This window comes from Haemaphysalis longicornis, unplaced genomic scaffold (assembly GCF_048455015.1).
Source record: "Haemaphysalis longicornis isolate Haplotype H1 unplaced genomic scaffold, Haemaphysalis longicornis Haplotype H1 scaffold_7, whole genome shotgun sequence".
Classification (NCBI taxonomy): domain Eukaryota; kingdom Metazoa; phylum Arthropoda; class Arachnida; order Ixodida; family Ixodidae; genus Haemaphysalis; species Haemaphysalis longicornis.
Window position 1 is genome coordinate 177,241,560 of NW_027526422.1, and position 22,293 is coordinate 177,263,852.

General features: G+C 45.3%; 1 protein-coding gene across 1 annotated transcript; it reads left to right on the plus strand.

Moving 5' to 3' along the window:
* Positions 1-9,747: 9,747 nt before the first annotated feature.
* On the plus strand, positions 9,748-19,700 carry LOC144147266 (sulfotransferase 1C2-like). Its single transcript, XM_077679359.1, has 3 exons — positions 9,748-9,846; positions 17,018-17,164; positions 18,681-19,700. Exon 3 carries the CDS (start codon positions 18,695-18,697, stop codon positions 19,658-19,660), a length of 966 nt encoding a protein of 321 aa, XP_077535485.1. The 5' UTR covers positions 9,748-9,846; positions 17,018-17,164; positions 18,681-18,694; the 3' UTR covers positions 19,661-19,700.
* Positions 19,701-22,293: the final 2,593 nt, after the last annotated feature.

The window sequence follows — 22,293 nt, forward strand, 5'->3', positions numbered from 1 at the left end:
AGTCTGGGGTTGCATGGTAGTCACGCGGAGCATGCAGACGAACATGGCGGAAGGAGACAGAAATGGTCAGACAGACGAGGTGCCACCTCAGAGAGGCTCGGCAGCAGGAGGATCTCCCCAAGTGGAATCCGAGGCAGTAATTCTTAGGCGGATGGAGTTGGAGTTTCAAGAGCGGGAGAGAAAAGCAGAGCGCGAGGCGGCGGAGCGAAAGGAGAAAAGAGCGCACGAGGCGGAGGAAAGGGCGCGAGAATTTAAGGAGCGCATGCAAAAACTGAAGCTCGAATCTGAAGAGCGGTTGCGAAGGTATGAGTTCGAGCTGGAGCGGAGAAGGCAGGCGCCCTTGCGCTCGGAAACTCGCGAGCAGAAACAAGGGGGCACAGCCCCAGCTAGTTGTATAGCAACCGCGAAGTTGAATGGTTCCAGCCAGGGTTCTGAAGTTGAACATTGCGATGAGAAAGTAAGCAGCCGTAACTCCCTACACGAAGCTAGCATTTCCGCCGCCTGTGAGTGTCTTTTTGTTGTGGGTTGTGCATTTGCGCCTCTCAGTATGTTTGTAAACCACTATGTTATACTGACGCATTGCAAATGAGTGAAACATGAAGGCACTTTTTGCTCAGTTTCAAGTTCATAACGCTTTGCGCTATATAGACCAGATCCGTACTTTTTTCCCTCTACACATCCTAATGCACGCAGAGCTACAGCTAAAACGGGTCCACTCAACCATTTCAGTTTGCTCTCACTGAAGTTCATCCCGACCTCATTCCTGTTACGTCAGCTCATCCACACCTTTCTGTCAAATCGCCTACTCGTGTATTGATCCCTTACAGCAAAAGATAAAAAAAATTAAAAAGAGGACCCGCCTGTAGCCTCCAGGAGCAAACGTGTATGCAGCGAAACCGAACAAGAAACCTAAACTCCCTGCTTCGGTACTGCGGATAAGACACATACATCCTACATGCGCGGAAAGTTTAGGTGCACACGAGTGTAACAGCATTGCGACTCGTGGTGTTGTACACACACGCACGCACACGCATATATATATATATATATATATATATATATATATTATATATATATATATATATATATATATATATATATATATATATATATATATATATATATATATATATATATATATATATATATATATATATATATATATATATACACAAATTACAAAAATTGGAACTCGCGTTGAAATTTACAGAACCGTATTTACACCAATAACAGAAAAGCAGCAGAGCATTATTAAAGAACAAAATTTTATTAATGAGTTCGCGTGCCAACTACCTTGTTTCAATACGGAACCGGGAATAGCGAGGTAAAAATACCTTACACCAGGAATGATGCGACTGTGGTTGGTGCTCTGCAAACATATGAACGAGAAATAGAAACACGTGTGCAAGCAGAATCTCAGTGCCACAGGTAAATTTCCCAGCAGCTGCAACAGCAACATAAGGTGGGGAAACAATTTTTATTGTACAGTAATGAAGAAAACAGGGAAAGACGAAAAGCCTAAAACATGCTTTTCTACCTAAATAAAAATCGAAAAGTGGTTTCGTATACCTTAAGAAAACTATAAACGATCTGGAAAAATATTAACATTTGCTTCTGGATGCCGTTATTTTTGCGGTGTCCTGAAGCCCCCAACTCAGCCAAGAAAGCGTTAAACCAGGTAGATAGTTACAACGCCAGGTAAAGCTGTACACCAAGGCGTTGCACGCAGCTTATTCACGACGCTGCCAATCATTTACATTCAGCAACGTGCATGTTCACCTTCCGGCCAGATCGGCCCACTCCATACGGGAAGCAACGCGTAAAAGAAATCAGGCCGCGTCCAACACAAAAAGCATCACAGTATGTCCCCAGTGCCTGGGACTCTGACTTCAACAATAAAAAAAATTGGTTGAGCTTGCACTAGTGGTGCAAGGCTGGAGAAACAGCAGAGCTGGCAGCCCCTCCACCTTCGTTCGAGAGGCGGCTGTAGCACCTCATATATTTTAGAACCTGCCGCTGAGAGTTCTCCGTGACTGCCGGCCTGGAGCGTTTGGTCCGCAGCCTTTTACATCTATCCCAACGTGGACCATGTTAGCACGCGCTAGAACCCGAAGGAACAGGCTTCACCAACTTGGCGTCCGACGAGCGGCAAATAGCGGATCAGTTGTGACAGTCAGGCCGATGCGAGCGACGAAACTAATGAGGGGGCGAACTAAGAAGCGAGCGAGCGAGCGAACGCCCACGTGAAGTGCAAAGCCAAACCTATGAATAACCTTAGGGAAATATTGCTGTTCGCCCGGAATGCAATAATAGCTTTATCGGACAGGCGCTGGTTAGAGAACGGGAGGAACCCAGTTTTGATTCCAGCCAGGCGCTGCGTTTTAAATGCAGAGCATTTCTTTAATTCACGATGTCACCTGTTCTTGGCGTCCGTAGTTGTCCGCATCGCTCACCTCGACATGCCCGGCTCAGGCGTTTTGCTATCGGCGCAATCAACATTCGATAGCGCGCCCAGGCACGTTTCAAGGACACTCTCTCCCCTCTCTCGGACTCAACGTGCGCCGAGGCTGCCAATTTTACTGCTGCCGAGCGGTCTCTCGTCAGCAGTTGCCACAAGTGCAACAACATTAACGTAACGCAAACTACTTAACGTCGTGCGCCCCCGGAAATGCTCTGCATTTGATCGTGCCCCTCGCGAGGGGGATGTTTCACTGCGTCGCCATGCGAACAGTTTGCCACGCTTTAGTTTCAGTTTCGTAACTCCCCGCCGCGGCCGTGGAGAGAAGGCGGCCGCCTGCGACTCTCCCCACCGCGGCGCTGCGGTTGCGAGTTGCTAGGGTGCCTGGATGTTCCTCCTCGCCCGCCCCTTCGTGAAGGGTGGAGACATCCTTTGCAGGGTACCTCGCCGCCTCGACCGGTTTTCGGAGCCACCGACCGCCATTACGAGCCCGCTACTGTGGCGGAACCGCCGAATTGTGCAGCGGCCGACGTGCTGTAGCAGTCTGGTCGAGATTCGCGGCTCAAAATGCCTGGTTGCTGCGTGCCTCTGTGCACAAACCACTGCAGCAATGGTTGGCGAATGTTGGCGAATGTTTCTGTGGTGGTATCTTGTGCAATATGCTTAATTGATCAAGTGAAGGTGCTGAAGCAGACACGTACTTTTGGGATTTCATTGCATCATTTTGAGTATTATAACGAGATGTGGCTGTGTGTAGCAAACTGGGAGGCTTTCTGTCGTAATCAGTACCCTTTGAATAATATTTCATGACTTCTCACTTTGTTTGGTTGTGTTTGTTTGTTTTTAAATTTTTACCAAATGTTCCCCAATTCTTTTACTCTTAATTATGAATCGATTGTGAATCGGTTTTTCTTTTTTCTGATAGTTTTCTTTCAAGTTCCCCTCCTCCATTTTTGGAGGTAGGTCCACTGGAGGTGTGCGCGGGCCCGGGGCGGCCCGAAAGCCCGAGCTCGGCCCGACGCGCGGGCTGGGCTCGGGCCAGGTAGCACGCATTATTTCGGGCTCGGGCCGGACTCGGGCTTGAACCAAAATTTTGTCGGGCCGTGCCGGTTCGATCCGGCCCGGGCAGTTTCTGAGGCAAGGCTATCCTGTGCAGCAAATTCTGAATTGTTGGCAATTAAGAGAAAGTTTTCTTGTTGATATTTCAGGTAAAGTGAAAACAGAAAAAAAAGAAGTGCTGATTCACTACCGCGCTGATAAAAGATATGATAAAAAGACGATTGCACTTAGAAAGCCTTCACATCAATAAACGAAACGTCTGGGTCCCATGAGCTTAGTTTGTGCTGCTGAGTACGAGGTAGCGGGTTCGATTCCCGGCCACGGCGGCCGCTTTTCTGATGGAGGCGAAAAGCAGAAACGCCCGTGTGTACGAGATTTCGGCGCGCGTTAGATCCCCAGGTGGTCAAAATTAATCCGGAGCCCTCCACTACGGCGCGCCTCATCGCCTGCGTTGCGTCGACGCGTTAAACCCTACAATCAATCAAACCATCACCTTAGTGGGAGAGAGCGGGCCAGAAAACGAGGGCACTCCATCAACCGACTACAACATGATTGTATTTGCTCCCTCCTTTTTCAAACTAGAACAAACGTGGCCTGGATTTCGCAGTGTGTGCAGAGTTTGAAGAACCAATTTTCTTATCAGAGCCCATAATTATTTCGCGCAAAAATTTTTTTAGAGCCTTGACTAAAGGCAAGAAAGAACAGACGCGCAGATAAAATTATGCTACCAACGTAACTAGAGGGAAAGACAAAATTCAAATGGTGATACCGGACGCATCGTCTGATCAAAGTTCAGCAAGGAATGGAAGAACGCAAGGTGCAATATCTGTTAAAGAATTACAATAATGAAAAAATCCCCTTACTCGGAATCATTTAAGGTATCCTCGGGTGTGCCTTGATTTCGAAGGCTGGCATATGAAGTGGGAAATAAAGTTACACGGCTACCGAAAATACAGCTTCTAAGTGAGGATAAGTTGTACAAAGTTCGGTCCAAGTTTAAAGGAAATTTAAATCTTAGACAGTCGTATTCGCTTTGTGGTTACGCTTTTTAGGTTAACAGCAAACTTCTTCAAGTTCATGTTAATATCCTCTCGGACTAGGGATGATATTTAACAACACTCTAAAGTAGTCGTGTTTACTTTGTGCTTATGCTTTTTAGGTTAACAGCAAACTTCTTTAAGTTCATGTTTATATCTTGTCGGAATAGGGATGATATTTAACAACACTCTGGCGTGCTCGTGCTCATTTTTTAGAAGTTTGTCGGGCTCGGGCCGGGCTCGGGCTCAGATTTTAAATATTCGTGGGGCTCGGGCTCAATTTTTATAAATTTCTCGGGCCCGGGCCAGGTCCGCGCCGTGTCTCTATGGGGGCGGGTCGGGCCGGACCTAGAAATTTCGGCCCGTGCACAGCTCTAAGGTCGACCCCCTCACCCAAAATTAACTTCTGCATGCTGCACCACTATTTACTGTACCTATTAAACGGCTTCGCCGATTAGGCAGTTTTGTTCATTTACAAAACATTTACATTTGGGGCTTCTTGGCAGATTTTTCTTTTTTTTTCTTTGTGTGTTAACCGCGGTGCTTTAGATAGGACTCTGCTATTTCGTTCATTCACTTTTAGCTTTTGTTTTCCCCTCGAAGAAACAACTACATACACTACTACAACAACTGAGTCCTCGCTTCGCCATTTGCGCATTATCTTGCCTATACAAGGTATGCTTTTTGCGCCTATGATTTTCGGCAAAGAAGGCTCATGATTTATATCTTTTAACTGCGAAATCAGACAGACTTAGTGGAACAACAGAGCGATTCATGTAACATACCTCTCCCGCGAAGTCTTTGCACAAAACATTGCCGGTCGAACGCACTTATACCACGCAACTTTTTCGAAGATGAGATTTAACACCAAAACTGACGATCAAGATGCGAGCCTCAGTGACGCATTATTATGCGTGTTACATATAAAAGTGTAGAGACATTCCGCTGACCTAAGTTTACAAAACAAAAAAGTGGGAGGCGCACGGATGCGCCTTTGTGTGCCGTGTTTCTCCCGCTATTTCGACTTGTCGACTCAGCTAGCGCAGTGTTTTCACGGTAAGACGTACAAACAAGCCCACAAATAAGTTCTTCACACTGGAAGCGGTTTGTGGCCACGGAATGCGTGTGCATATAAGAATCCGACAGCACATCCCCGTGCTTGCAGCGCGCTGCCCCCACCGGCGGGGCTCAACATGGAGGCTTCCGTAGCAGACGACGCAGTTGTCTCCACCCGTCATGGAGGGGCGGCGAGGAGGAACATCCAGGCACCCTAGAGTTGCGCTAGGAAAGCGAGCGTCGTCTGCTAGCGGGGAGCGGAACGCGTTCCGCTCGGTATCTCCGGTCTTCGCCACTTCTGGCTGCACACTGCAAAAGAAATAACTTTTTTCTTTCTTATTGGATGTTTTCTGTGGCGTCGGGCCTTGTACGGCCGGGTTAAGTAGCTCCGCTTTCCTTTCCTTTCCTTTCCTTTCCTTTGTAGTCGTATGGCTGCATTAAGGTGGATGTCAAAATTTCCTTAACAGAAACTTACTCCACCTTGGGGATTTCCCCTTAATGTGGTCGATAAACACCTGTCCTTCACTTCGAGTTGTTTCAATGTGCTGTCGCGCTACAAACTTCTGGCCTCTTAATGTGCTCAATTGGTAGACCGACTGCTCCGGTTAAGCGGTGGTCCCGAGTTTGAATTCTGGACCAAGACAAATTTTTCTTCAAGTGCGATGTTTATGAGATTGCTGTATAGCTTTCCTTTGTAGCCGTATGGCTGCATTCAGGTGGATGTCAACATTTCCTTCACAGAAACTTACTCCACCTTGGGGATTTCCCCTAAATCTGGTCGATTGAGAAGCAGTGTAATTTGATGCTAAGATGAAGATCACAACCAAGCTATAAAATATTGATCATGAAAAAAATAAAAACCTTGACATGTATTTCAAAAATAGGACGGGAGCTGGGGATGGCAACCGCAACACATTTCTCTATGTTAACATTCATGTCAACACCACGAAGCGATCAGATAACGTTGGTTTAAAAGCGAGCGAAAGGTGTGTTTAAAGCTAATAAGATCGCACTCAGCGTTTTGCCGTATCTTTTTATATCTTTCAATCGTTTTTAGTAACAGAGTTGAGCTATCTGCTTCAAAGCACGCTTTGTTGTGTTATCACCTTCCTGGCTGGCACCACCGCCACGCTATTGTTTGCAGTTATGTTACAATTTCATTGTGTGATGAAGGAAAAAAATACGGGCGTGACCCTTCATTGTGTGATGCCGTAAGGGCAGTGGAACGCTACGCCTGATAATGGCGAGCATCGGATACCGCGGGTTCACTGTTTCCTCAAACTCGAACCCAATCAGCGCAGTAATGAGTAAAACAGCCAGATTTCATTGTTAATTTTATCTTGAATTCAATCTTCTGACCGCCATATTACTAGGAGAATGTGAACAAATGCCATGTGTTGGGTGCTTTGTAATATGGAGTCTCGTACCATTATGTTGCCGTTACGCCGAAAAATTTTTTTTCCTTAAAAAACATAAAAAAATTCGGGGAGTTTGTTTTATGCTCCGTTATCTCAGAATTAGAACAAATGAAATAATATTTGTTTCGCTACAAAACAGTTTTAAACCAGGCGTCGTGCGAAAGTGCGCCCGCTGCACATTCCCGGGGATTTCACGGCGCGAAGGGGGGTAAAATGCTTTGCGCTATTTGACGAGGACGGGAGCCGACTTTTTTAAGTTTTAAAGTACCATGACGTCACGTCTACGAAGGCTGAAGTTGCCAATGTGTCACGCAAACGTTCCCGCCAACTGTTCATGTTAAGTTACATCTACACAGCCTATCAAAGAGAATTGAATGAATGACACAGAGGGCATGAAATACAAGCCGTACTCTTGTTGAATTGCAAAGACCGGCCTACGATGTCATGTCCGCAGCATCTCGTTTAGGTTTTGATTGTCGGCCAAGAGTTATGCGCTTTCACTACAGAGAAATGAGGCAAAATTTAGAACTGGACTTCAGTAAGCGTCATAAAACGATTAACCGACGAAAGCACACACAACCGCTTTGTCAACCGGAAGCACGTGACCAACACTGAAAAACAATGGGACAGTTTCCGGCGATTTCACAGTTTACGGCGAATTTAGGAAGTCCAAAATTTGGCCCCTAGACACTTTCATGTTAGCTTGTGGGACAACAGTGATTGTTACTGGCCCATCCAAGTTAGTGCGCATGTATTACAGGTGGAGCTAATTATGCTCGGGGCTGTGTCCCTCCCTCCCTTGTCGTTGTTGTCCGCCGTCCTCACACCCACTGCGCATGCCTGGCCAGGCACCGCTGATGATGATTGGGGCACGAAGCCCTTAGGGATTGGCCAACCAAAGAATCCATCACGAGATAGCTTCGCGTTCAACCACCGTCGTCATCTACCCCTAGGGGAACCATGAGTAGTATGCGAGGCATTCCTCCTCTCTTCTCCGACACTCCTCTCCTCTCGGGCATTCCTCCTCTCCCCTCCGAAGCTCCTCTTCTCTCCGGATTTGTGCAACTAATGGCCACACCTGCGGCTCCGCGCGTGATAATGCGAAGCAGCTTAGGGTTAGAGACGCGACAGTAGCCGCTGCATACTCCGCTGGGGGCACCAATGTAGCTCCGCGGTATAAATGACGCGCGCGAGCGCTTCGCTCCCCTTATACTCCCCCAGCAACGCCGCAATCGAACTGAAAACTAATTGGAACTTCAGTCGACCCCATGGCTGGTTCGCATACCACTAAGGGTTCCCCTGGGGGAAGATGGAGAATTTTTTTATTCGGTTGGTTATGGATAAATTCGAGCGAAATTTTACCTGGGAAACTGGGACGGAGGTTGTCTTGGTGGAGATTGTGGACGTGTTCGCGGTTATGTCGTGTGTCAGCGACATCAGAATTGGCTCAAGGGCTGTGAGCTTGCAACGACAGCTGTGACGTCACTAACCAGTCTGCCTTAGTGGGCATGCTGACAGGTCTATTCGCAGGGTCAACATGGGGTTCGTTAAAGGTGAGCCTAATGACTTGCCAAGACTCTTCAAACATATAGATCACCTATCTTCGTGTTCGGTTTGTCGACGTTTTTTATGCCCCCAAAACACAAGAATTCGTAAGTTCCACTTTTAGAAAAAAAAAACGATAGGGCACGTGCACTTCGTGATGTGTGCTGAGCCCGCGATCAAGAGGCCATGGGTTTGATTTCCATTAAGTCTGAAAGTCTTCTGATTTTAATTTTTGTTAAAATATCTTACCTTGTTTTAACCAGTGTTTCGAACCAAAAAATACCGGTTTGGTTACGTTCAGGTTAGGGGGAATTTCATTTTGTTCCGGTTCAGTTCCGGGTTGACTAAATAACAACCCTAACCGGTTCGCGAACTGCTTCGAAGAGTAACTTATTATCAAAGTGCGAAGACGTGTAGTTTAAGGTATGAAAACTAAATACAATTCCGGCGCATTCAGAACACTGCTTTTCCCTGTAAAAAGCGCGTAATTTTAAGTACAACAGTAAGCAATTAGGCCAAATAATGCGGGAGAGAGATAAAATACGGCCCATTTAGAAGCTCGTTTCCCGTCAAAAGCTTATTTTGCCGTTTTCACTGCTTAAAGCAACCACAAACGGTCATGCTGTCTGTGGGCTATACCTTCTCCCACTTTTTTTGTTTTGTTGTTGAAATCGCACTCCTGCCTCCACTGGTTACACTGAACACAAAACCCCTTAAGTTAGAAGTGTGTACCGGCGCGTCACATCGGTACAATTAGCAGAGGACGTGCCTTAGTAGTGTTATACCGGCGATGTACATTTTTATCAGTTGTAGGACAAGAGAAAAATCCTGCAGCAGCCACGTAAGCGCTACCGATGAAATAGATTCTTTGGCCACATCGGATAGTTTTTGAAGAGTCACCTTCTGGAGAATGTGAGCTATAATTCTGTAGAAAATCCGCTTTAGCAACACTCAGTCACTCTTCAATGCTCTGATCACTAGAATACATTTTCAGAGAGCTATTAATGATGTATGCGTCAACATGAATACGTCTCTGTTCCGGCTGAACATCAACCCAGTTCCGTCCGCAATGTTACGGAATCGGGGAAGGGGTTAAACTATTACAAACTGAAAGGCTGATTGGACGTGTGAAGCACAAGAAAATCTCTTGCGAAGACGTTCTTTATTTTTGTCTACAACACTGCTCCCGCTCCTCCTGAACCAAAAGCAGCGGCAGCAGAGCAGCGAGTTAAACCAGCCAGTCAAGCGAATCTTCGGAAACAAAGCAGAACTGGTAAGACATAACAGCAGAATAAGAGCAAAGTAAGAAATCTGGGCAAATGTGACAGTGCAGGATCGGGTTGCCTATATGGATGGATGCATTATTTCTTTAGGCCCGTTTTCTTTTATCCAAGACGAAATATGTAGCCCATGCGAGTTTGACGATTATAATTTCTTGCAAAAGGACAGATTGCTTGTCATACGCTAAGAGTTTTATTTGCCACATATCAATTGTCATTATTTGTATATGCCAAAAAATGCCAAATTGTCGGCTCTACGCGTCCTAAAGCAATTGGCCGCGTACCTGCTTCTTCGCTGCAAATTTTGCCCAAAGGGCATAGCGCCCCATCTCTCTCCCGCCCCCTTTTTACGCTGTTTCCCTCCTGTCACGGTCCTTCTGCCGTAAACACAATGATGGTGGGCCGAATTTAATTCAAATTTGCCGCGTTCGCTCTGCTGCCGGGGTATTTGCTGGGATCTTGTTGTATTTTGTAAGAAAATATTGTTTAACGGGTTGTTTTTTGCTTGATTCAGCAAAACCTATGCCTCAATTTTTATTTATTCGGAAGAACTGAAAGTGTTACTTATGTAGTATTGTTCGGCCTCGAATATCCCTAATGTTTGCCACAACGGAGGAATGTTGATAAGTATGAAGCATTGTTCCAACTTTAGTAGGTTGAAAATTGTTTTGCATAAATATTCGTCTCATTCAACAGCCGTTCTCGTTCAAAATATTAGCCGGGCGACTGAATCAAGGAACGCATAGACAGACATAGCGAATAAAATTTTCCTGTTGAAGTAGGCCAAAAAAGGCTATCGTCTATAACACTGACTAATAACAACAGGCACCCTGACACCCGCAGCCTTTGCCCTGCTGCTACATTTGGATATGCTAAACGTTGAACATAGGAAGTGATGCCTAGAGCAAAATCTATCGTTTGGCGTCTTGCTTATGCGAACGATGAACGCAGCAATAACGAGGAGATATAGTTCGTGTGCGAACTTGGCGCGCAATAATTTAAGACCACGTGGTGGGCTTTCTCTGTACTGTTTCCCTGTGGAAACACACTTCTAAAAAAATGCTTTCATGTTTGATGTCCCGAAGCTTTGGTTGGGCTTATAGGCAGACCGTGTATTGTATACCAGCAGAGCAATTTGGACCACCTGGGAGTCTTTGACGTGCGTGAAAATCTCGACGCATGGAAGGATTACGTCAGAAAAACAACAGCCGGGTGAAGGGATCGAACCCTCATACTTGTGGTCAGCAGTAAAAGGCTTAGCCACAGAGTGGCTTTTGAGGGTCGCACTTGTCGAGTATTTGCACTTTCCACGTGTGTAAGGCTATTTTAGAAGTGAAACAAGCACGCACATATCGACTTTTGGCCTTCGCTGTTTCGCAGTGCAGCAAACCTTCGGCTCGATTCTCCCTAAACAGTCGCAGCGAGGAAAGGGCAAATTTGATGCTTTCCATTGACTGCAGGCGACCGGAAGTGTGAAATTTAATTCGCCCAGCATTGCACTCTGCTCGCGCTACCAACGGTAGCATTCTACTTCAACGTTGCTGCCCATACCGATCCTCATCTTGCAACGACGAAGAGAGCGTTGATAGCGTTTTGACTGATATGAAATGAAAGTTCGTGAGGAGTTACGGAGTCTAGGGGTGGGAAAGAGAAGAGCCAGAAATGCCGTTTATCACGCATTATCAATACCGAATAGTCGATTTTCGCATATTTCGCAAGAGGAGCACAAAAATGTCGACGCATATCACGACCACTACCCTAAAACAGTGCAAAGCAACAACGGAACATGTAAATAAGAAATTTCAAACTTGTATAAATGCATGTTGATGTGTCCTTCATTGCTCACTAATAAGGAAATCCTGCAGCTTCGCTGTGGTTCAAGCCTTGCGGGTCTTAGTGAAAGCTTCGCGAGTTGATCTGGTGGAAGTCTACAATACTGAGGATGACTTTGCATTCGCCCCTCGCCATGATGAAGACGAGTAACATGAAGACGACGCGATGAAGACAATGATGCATATGACGATTACTAGCCCCGGAACTATAAAACAAGCAATGGTACTCAAATTTAACTACGTGTCGGGCAATGCTCACCTAGAGCAGTTTTGCCCATTCAAGTCCTGCGCGCGAGTGCAAGCTTCCCTCGATTTCTTATTTTGTAACGCAAATGCGATAGACGCTAAATGGTCGCTTTTCTGCTCAATGGGGCAGTTTTTGATTGTTCTGGCAAAGCGACCTACACAAAAGGTCAAATATCGCGAGGACAGATGTAGGTTGAATGACCGACTTGTTGGACCAGCATTCATCTCTTATGAATGTCCTCTTTTGGCTCTAGTTAATTTAAATGGTTGGTTTACTCGAATATCATAGCAAAATCATTCATACAGAAACCTACACAGCTGGACACGAGTCTGCCCAAAAAGAAAAGTAATCCGACTCATTGCTCAGTTTTCGCTGAACACAGAATGATAACCGTACCGCCACTTGATGTGGTGAACTGAAGTTGGCTGTGACAAGCTGATTTCACAAGCGAGAGCCCACTGGCATGGGACAAAAAGGATTCTCGTAATCAGATACAATGAACGCCTTTTTATTAAAAATCAATCATTTGAATTTATGAATGAATCTATCTGCGCGACTTGGTGTGAAACATGTCGATTAAGAGCCAGCTGGCAGGATTGACAAATAAACAAACTAATAAAGAACAATAACCAATAATTGGAAGTCGAGTAGATTCCGCCACAGGTAATTTTGATCTCAGGCCATCGGCCTAACGCATGGACAAGTCAAATGGTCAGATAAATGAAGCAGCTATTTGCACACGAGACTGCGCCGTCTCCGGAAAGGAAAAAAGAACGTAGAGTCAAATTGGTTAGACGAATGGCTGAATCCCCAATGGCTGAAATTTTGAAAGGTGCAATTTCGCGGACTACGCTGACGTGGGGGCGAGTGCAGTGGTCGGTGGTGTGCAGGCAGATGAAGCCATTATTTCTCTAGTAGGAAGCACAAGACCTGTCCCTGTCTGTGACAACGAGGAACAAAAATACATTTATAAACTCTCGCCTACAGCGCCTCAAAAAGCTATACAGTTCCGTAATTTATTGCAAGTTTCTCTTCGATTGCTCAAATGGCCTCTAGAGTATTATGATTCTGTGCGCGTCTCTTACGCAATAATCGGTGACCCGTCTGACGGAAAAAAGCCCTCAGTCATGCGTAACGGAGCGCCCTCTTCGCAGCAAACTAATTTAACAAGGAAACACATTCGTTTGCGGCCACGAGGGAATTCAAACCCTTTCCCAGAGGTCACGTAAACGTCACTGTGTTGACGGAAGCCTAATTTGAGAAGAGGGAAAGGTGATCGATAGGAAGTCCTATGTATCCGAAAGTTTTTAGGTCTGCATCTCCTGCCTTGTTAGCGCGGCTATTAAAGCACGCCTCGTGGCGATAGGGCAGTATATTTGCAATGACGCGCTTCCCAATGTGGATACGTACGTATTCGTGCGTCGGCATTGACATCTCGTCTCAGTGAAAATTCTAACGTGCTCCCGGGCGCCTGAATCTCGATGTTTCTCACGGGACGGCAAAGCTTTTGCGATAGCAACAATTTGAAGGTAGGCACTTACGCTCTGAGAGAGCTGCTCACCATCGGCAGGGTCACTGAAAAGCGTAGGACTTTTGTGTCTTACATGATCATCGAAATTTTCCTTCTATCTGGTGATTAGTCTTGCGATTTCTCTCTCGCATTTCTTTGCGTTCTCAAGTATGTAGAATACGGCTACATTTAAAATAAAAGTATATCTGTCATAATTTAGGATGCAAAATTTTATTTGGTCTCCGCTGCTGTCACTAAATCCGCGTATCAGAAGGCCACCCTTTCGTCGTTAGGGATCTGTAGAATTGATGGATTTTTGTCGCAGCGTTTTTTTCGCCAGGCTGTCATTTTTTTGAATTTCATTTTTTTGAACTAAGGCGGCTTCACCTTGCGGTTGAAGTGACTAATTTTTTCTGTACATTTCTGCAGAGATGTACACCGATGTGGCAAAATAAATATTCATGACTGCTGCGGGAGGGCTGTTTGGCATGCCGAACTCCCAGGAGAGCAGGAAGGGTGTCGTACTGTCATCTCTATCACAGTGTGTCTAACGCTAGCATTAAAAACGGGACCATTCAAACACACTGCGAGACAGACTGCGAGACAGACTTTTTTACCAGACTGAAACGCACCGCACCAACTTGACACCGCCTCTTTCGGTCTGGTGGAGAACGGGCGACGAAGGGAGATGCCCTGGTTACGACAATAGACGTTTATTTTCAGCGAAGTTTTCGGTTACTTGTACGTAGTTCCATTTAGGTAAAAAAGGGCTACAAAGTGCATTGCGCAAGTGATCGCGTTGGCGGCGCGCTGGGCACAGGTAGCAGTTGTCAGGGGGAAATCCGGAGCATCATCTCCGCGCTGGCCGATAGAGACTCACTCTGGCCGCTCACAAGCGAGTAACGCATGGCATCATCGTCAAGTGCCAGGACAACAGTAGCAACGTAAGGCGCCATTAGGCAGCCGGAGGAGCTTGTTGGCTTTCCTGCTGGAAAGAGGTGCGACCGGTATGTAAAAGATTCGTGATGAACCTCAGCTGTTTTGCCGCTGTCTGCAGCGGTCCTGCAGCTGTCTGTACCGTACCTGTCCTGAAGACCGACTCCCCGACCGTCTCCGACGCAGGACGCGCGTTCAGTGTCCCGGCGAAAGAAGGATAGGTTCGCGTTTTAGATAGGCTAATGAGGCTCAGTCAACTACCACACAGGGGGACGCTGGCGCCCCAGATTTTGTGACAGGCCGCTGTGGTGTAGCCTACACACAGGAGATAAGGAGCGCTGGTCAATGGTGAGACGCATACATTCCAGACTGAAACTAATCTCCACACAGGAGATGAAGATGCAGCTCGACAGGTTAACAAAAGAGAGAAAATGTGGCAATGGTTTTACGCAGGTACCCCGTGGTCTCGAATGTGGTGATAAGCTTGTTCGAGAGCAACGCAGATCTGAAGAAGGAACGAAGAGTTCGAAGTATTTAAAATAATGCATGCGGGAGTGCCATTATGCTGCCCTAATGACTCAGCACAAGTGAAGCTATGCTTAGAGCGATGTGCGGTGCGTAGACTGCACTTCCGCTTTGTAGGAATAAATTAGAATGTTATCAACCTGGTCAAAGTGAAATGACAGTCGACGTGGGGGTTAGGGCAAAATTTATGGGCCAGTTCGTTTGACGGCCAAAAACTGGCCCCTTATGCATTCAAATAGTAATGAGTGGATGGTGAAGGGTGTTCTCAGAAAGTTTTTTTTTTGACAGGCATCAAATGGCACCCGCGCTCAATGATTGCATTCATAATGATGGCCAAGCTATTCACAGCTGCACGAAATTCTTCATGGTTGGGAGAGTTTTGCGACCCAGACCAGCAATGTTGCTAATAAACTAGTGGACAGCTGTCCACATGTCCACATTCTGTCCACATGTGGTAGAATCAGATGCAGCAGAAAGGCCCGGATCTTTATTAGAAGTAGGTTATTGTTTCTCCCCGCATGAATCATCGTCGTATAACTACAAGTGTGTAGTGGTGCCTATAGTCAGGGCTTGATGATCAAGATCACATTGCCGCGTGGTTCTTTCTCACTTGTAGGCGCGCTCCAGTGCTTGTTGATAACCGCTACAAATAGCCCGTTCACGATGCAGAGTTCTGTTATTGAGATGACGTCTGTCTGGAAGTTTTCCATGCGTCTGGAGAAGCGAAGGGTAGTGTGCCTCTACGGTATCCATGTTTGATTGCGACCAAGATAATGTTGGGCTTAAAAAGAAGTTTAAAAAGGGTATACAGGGGGCACTATACCTCAATATGCTCCGGAAAACGCGTTTTTACTGCATAAAATATTCAAAAAAGGTATTTAAATCCTATAATTTTGTTTCATAAAACACTTCGTTAGTCCAGCAGCAACTTAAAGGAGTTTGGAGTGGAAGAAAATTTAGTGGCACCCCTTCAAAATTCAGCCGGCAATTAAAGGTCAAACACAAAGTAATGTCAATACACACACGAAGATATGCATCGGATGTTTCTCTACATTTTTACCGTTCAAATATACATAAAATTGAAACAGGTGTAGTTATTAGTGCGGTTGCGGGCTTGCTAAAAATTGAGGATTGTAATTTTACTTGGCTTCCAGAAAGGGTAACATGAATTTCATTCCCATCGCCAGTCTCTCCGTGAATTGGCAGATGGAAACTACAAGTACCAGTAATTATAAACAAATAATTGCGAAACTGATTTTATAGAGAGACGATGGGATTTCTCCGGGCGTTGAGGGAAATAAATAAATAAAAAATAAAAATTAAGAAATAATAAAATCACAAGAAAATAAAGAAAAAAATAAAAAATAAAAAATAAATAAATAAAAATAAAAATAAACAAACAAATTTATTTAGCGTGATAACAATACATTTTTCCAGGCTGCGCTTGTCTTCGTGTCATCTTTTTCTGTGTCCCCGTATCGAGTGCGCAAAAGTTACCGTTAACATTTTTCCAAAACGGGTACGAGATAGCACCAACAAAGAATAAAAGAACGCAATTTTTGCGGCATTCCGCGGTAATTTATTATACGTCAAATTTTTATAGAGCACCAGATATAGCGTGAGAGTACTAATGTTATCGGATCGTGGAGGGAATACATTTTTTAAAAATATATAAAAAAAGAAACAATCCAGTCCTGAGATAACGCTGGTTGGAAGTGCTATGCTCCTAAGAAACTTACTCAGCAATTGGAGAACTGCCAGGTAACAGGTAATATAAGCTGCAAGTGATGAAGGAAACAGGCAATGCCCGTCAAGCCGAAAAGCGCGCTCTTTTCCCGAGTTGTATGGCTTATCTGCTTCCAAAAAGAATATACACGACTGTTTCAGCTTTTGACAATGTGCGAACAGGTTCCGCTTTTGCGAAACATGTGTGCCGAATCTAGGAGGCGGCTATGTTAAAAAAAAACTACGATATCGGAGAGCTAGCGACACAGGGAGCAGAAACAATACAAGTTAATGTACGATGTGAGTTACCTTGCCAACCGCACGTGACTTCAGATTTTGTAGTAGGGGAGGCAATACAGGGAGGCCTTATTGGTTGCTTTTGTTTTTAGGCAATTGTTTTGCAGATGAAAACAGGTGTCGGTCGCATATAAAGCCGGTCCGGAATCGGCGGAATACCAGTTTCTGGGTCGCATTCAAAGCTTCAACATTAGTAAGGAAAGCCACCTGAAACCCAACCACCTATTTTGTTAGAAGCCGTGAGTATAAATGCTTTGGTTATTTTTTCTGCGGTACTTGCCTGGGAGAAAACAGTTATTCGCTCCGGAAGTTTTTGTAAGGTCTAGCATAGTACCCACTGCTTCAGGTGAAGGCTTATGTTCGCCTGACCGCAACTCTCAATCGCGTTTGCCAGATTGCTTAGAAAGTAGGGCGCCTACGACGCACCATATGAGAATCCAACCCTCAGAAGCACGTACACCATACTGTATGGGTACATTTTCCTCTTCGGCATGAAATCCTAGAAGACGTCGCCACGTAGCACGACGTAGACGGCGCAACGTAGCACTGCCCGCTGCAAACAGTTACGACTTAGGTGTAGCATGATATTTTTCTTGGAAACAGCCTCGAGTTATTTCTTGTTTTAATATCCTCTTCACGTGGCATGAATATTGTTACTCATTTACAAAGCAAAATAATTGCTCCGTGGGATAGGCTTATCAATTTTCCTCGGGGGAACGCACTCCGAAATATTTTTCTGTGAATAGTTACAGAATAGTGGTTCCGGCTGAGAGCACCCATAACAGCTGAGCGATCAGTGGGACAGTGTTTACTTCAGTGGCTTCAGAGTGCGTGTTTTCATTTAGGTATAATTGGCGAGTGAGGTATAATTAGATTTAACAAGGTATAATACTAGCTTGTGCAATTTTTGGTGGTTTAGATCAAATTACTGGAGACAATCATTCCGGATGAAACCAATTCCATAAAAGGAAGGGGGAAAATACTTAAGTGCGCAATAGTTCCAGTCGAAATGTTAGCAATTAAGGAGAACGACATACTGCTGGTGCAGTATACCTTATGAAAAGGTAAAGCGAGGGTTAAAGCATAGCACTCATATGATTCAATGGAAACATGATGCTTCATGCTATTCTAGAGCATGAAGTAGATAACGATCGTCATCAAACTATCTAAGAGCAGCGTTAGACTACCTGTAATTGCTTTAAGCCTGCGTTGAGAGGCACTTCCTCGCCAATGTGGCAAGCAAGAATGAAACTTACTAAAATGGTTTTTGCAACAGCAGTAGGTAAATGCTATGGTTGAAATTCAGTTACAAGAATTTAGACAGCAATAATTAAACCAGTTGCCGCACGCTTGCTGAACAATATTTTCGGTTACACAATATTATTGGAAGTTGTCATTCTTGCTACACAGACTAATTTCGTCTCAGAGATCTGTAGAACACCATCTACCCTTCAACGTTTTTTAAATAACAAAAAAGACCACGGGAAGTTTTTCCGCAAAGGTCTACACACCATTCCAGTATTCCTTAAGAGCAGTGTAGCGGGCCTACTTACGAACACCTCATCACTACCATAAATACAAAGCGAAGTTCAAAGGTACGAGATATTTTATTGTAGCAGTGAGATATTTGCTGATTTTTTTGTATTGTCAAAAATATGTTTTTCGAACTTAGATCGACCGCAACCTGCAGCAAATGTACACGCAGTGTACGTACAGGTCACAAGACCTTCTCATTTCCAAATTTCCTTCTTTCAGAAAAGCCGCCCAAAATGCTCCTTCCTACACCTTCCAGAAAGCCGTACGCTCAAACCATCGATGGCGTTCTCAGAAATCCAAACTTCGACCCTGTCATCTTTCGTAAAAACTTCAGCTTCCGCGCTTCAGAGGGAGACCTCGTCCAGTTCACGTACCCGAAGAGCGGCACAAACTGGGTCTTTCACATCACGCAACTGATTCTCAAGAGGGGCGAGCCTGTCCGCAGTGCGCAGGAGTACATGAACAACCAACGTTTCATGGAAGGCATGGAGCTCGACGAGTGGAGACCGAAACTGCCCATGCGACCCATCCTCACCCACCTGCCTCCGCGAAGGGAAACCATGAGCGACGAGGCCAAGTACGTCTACGTGGCCCGCAACCCTTGGGACGTCTGCGTTTCCTTCTACCACATGGTCACAAACTTCAGCACCTTCCGCTTCCAGGACGGCACCTTTGACGAGTTCTTCGAGGCGTTCCTCAGTGATGACTGCGGCGGGCACGGCAGCTATTTTGACCACGTAGCCGCCGGTTATGCCATGAGGTACGAACCGAACATGTTTTTTGTGACTTACGAGGAACTCAAACGGAACACCAGAGACGTTGTTCTTCGACTGGCCTACTTCCTGGGCGAGGAGTACGGCAGAGAGCTGGAAGATGACGAAGCCTTGCTTGGAAAATTGCTAGAAAGGATTTCGCCAGCACAAATGAAGGACATTGCAGTCCTGGACTTCAGTGGTGTTTCAGATCCCGAGTGGAGTAGAGCGATGCAACGATTAGAGGTGACGTTCAAGGATGGCCACGACGGCAATGCCAAGAAGTATGGACTAGTTAGGGAGGCCAAAGTGGGCGGGTGGAAAAAGTATTTTTCAGCGGAACAGTTGAGGCGAATGGAAGCGAAGATCAGCGAAGTAGAAGGGAGGTCATCTGTCATGAACCTATGGCAAGATATACGAGAAGAAACAATAAAAATTTTCAGTTAAAGTTGAAAGTTTAGGAATAATAAAATGTTTTATCTATTTAGTGTGTGTTGACCAATTTGTTTTTGCATGAGTAACATTTCTTGTACCGAATGGGGCCTCCGTTTTACTAGAGTGGCCGGATCGCCATTTTTCCTCTATTAGGTGGGTCACGTTGGAAGCCATCGAAAGCAATAGCATATTGTTGTTGGAGACGCTGCAATCGTGGGAACGTTCCGAATACTTTTCGTTAGATAGGGGTTGTCCGATAAACGTGGCAGATGAGGATTTGCGGAACTCTCCGTGAGGAACTTGGAATATGTTTGAATGGAAGGGGGGCTGCGGAAGGAGGCTCAATGCCCCAACCCAAAGCCTTGCAAAATGAAGTGGGCCTGGCTATTTTCAACATATTCAAATGGGACTGTCGAAAGTTCCTAATGGAATTTGGTATTAGCAGTAAGGCTGCTGTTGACTGTCGACTGAAGCAGCGAATATAACTTTGTTAAAGGATAGTTTTTGTATTCATGCTCATACATAGCGCACAGGCGTTGCTTTGCTGGGAGACACCTAAATGAACGGTGCTTCTCTGAAGATCCATTTCGCGAATATTCTGTATGTGTAAAATCCCTGAAGGTCCCATACAGATTACACGTGCTGTTTTAGCAATTCGATCTCGGGCCATCGGCATGTCAGCTAACGCTCTTTATCGCAAGGTAGTAGTGCGAATGGTTGACACATTCCAGAGATCTAAAACAAGTATTACTTTGTGATTGGGTGACTGGAATGTACTGAAGGGATGTGTCTGTGGTATATACGAGGGTTATGGGAATGGTAGCATTTGTTATGCGAGAGTTGCAGAACCGGAATACTAGCAGTACAATGCTCGTACGCTCAGCTGTGCGCTGGAATGGGTGACCAAAAATAATATCATTTGGCATCGCGTATTCAGGCGTACGCTGGGTTCAAGCAACCTTGGTCGTTTGTTTGAATAATGTGCGCCTACAATTCCTGCCCGTGGCACCCGTGAGAAAACTTGAGTTGTAGAAGTTGCCAGCGGGCATTCGTTTTCGTTTATTTTATCAGCGACCGCTTGCATGCAGAATTAAAGCCTCCTATCAGCAGGTTAACGGCAATTTCTGCTTCGCATTGGCTGGCAAAGTAAATCGACCCACACTATCTGTCTATGACCCGCGGAGCGAAATCGAACGGGACCGATATAGTACAGCTTTTTTGTGTCAATTTATGCTTAGTGCGAAAACTTCTGAACCCCATGGGAAATAAAAACCGGATAAAAAAAATTTAGCGGACGGCATAGAGGTTACACATGAACTTCGTTATTGTACAAGAAAATGTTATTTAATATGAGTGTGGATGGCGGCATTCCTAATCAAGGCATACGCACACAAGCACATACGTTTTTTTTACCCTACAGGTTTTAGAAATGGCATACCATTTTATTAACTAATCCCCTCCAATTCGACATCCAAGTAAAGGGACGCACGAAACCTGAGCCATGGACGGTGACTGCATTGGCGGCGACCACGTTATAACAGCCCCATCAACTGGAAACGAGTTTTCGTTTCGTCCACAATACAGCAGCGTCACTTCCCGTACTGCGCAAAACATCAAATAAACAAGGTGTTAGGCTGACCACTGTCTAATGCAAGCTATACCACACTGCCTAATGCAATCTAAAACACACCGAAACACCACTGTTTACGGGAAAAATGGGTACAGGCAATCATTTTAACAATATTTTCCAAACATTTCTTGCCTCATAAAAAACACATGGAGGATTGTGGGGTCAAGAATCCAGGCCGTTACAGTAAACACACTGTACCTCAGAGCAACGAAGATGGAAAGGACGGCATTCCTTAGCAGTTGATAAAAAACAATGTCACTAGTGTTTGAATCGCACCAGCATACGACGCTAGGCGCTTTCACTTGTGTATCGAATACCGAACGGAATCACCGCAATGGGACATTCATTTTACAAAACCGCGCGCTTGTACCTTGATCAGGCGCGCACTACGTCACGCACTACGTTATACATTCTCGGAGACGCGTAGCCCTGACGAACCGGCGGTATGCTTTTTTGATTTGACGATCTTCTTATTCTTGAAAGCTAGCTTTCCCACGTTACGTTTCTTTTTCGCACATGTGCACACGCAAAAAATAAATCCCGGAACTTGCCATTTAAGCTTCACTTATTAAGTTGTTTTTTGTGTATGTGATAATCCAACCCGAAATAACATCCAGACTACTCACCGTCCGACCGGCAAGATATAAAAAAAGCATTTAGAGGCGTCGCTATTGCACGAATTTAGGAGTGCATCAATGACTTCAATAGTATCACAGACAGATACAAAATTCCTGTCGATATTGATTTTTTCGGGCACAGAACACCATTGCTTCCCCGCAACCGGCAACAGTGCCCATCTTACTTTCTTCAGCATCAGCAGAAGTCATAACCACGCGGAAAGTACTTAGCATAGTCTATGACGCGACACGCTGAATACAGCATGTGATGGCCGCTCACAGGTGGTTTTCAGGTTCTAAAACGCATTATTTTATACTTAAATCCTCATATTTGGAGGGTGCAAACAAAACCGCTGGGGTGTCAAGCGGGTAGTGCAGCGTTCCTTGCTGGGAAGATT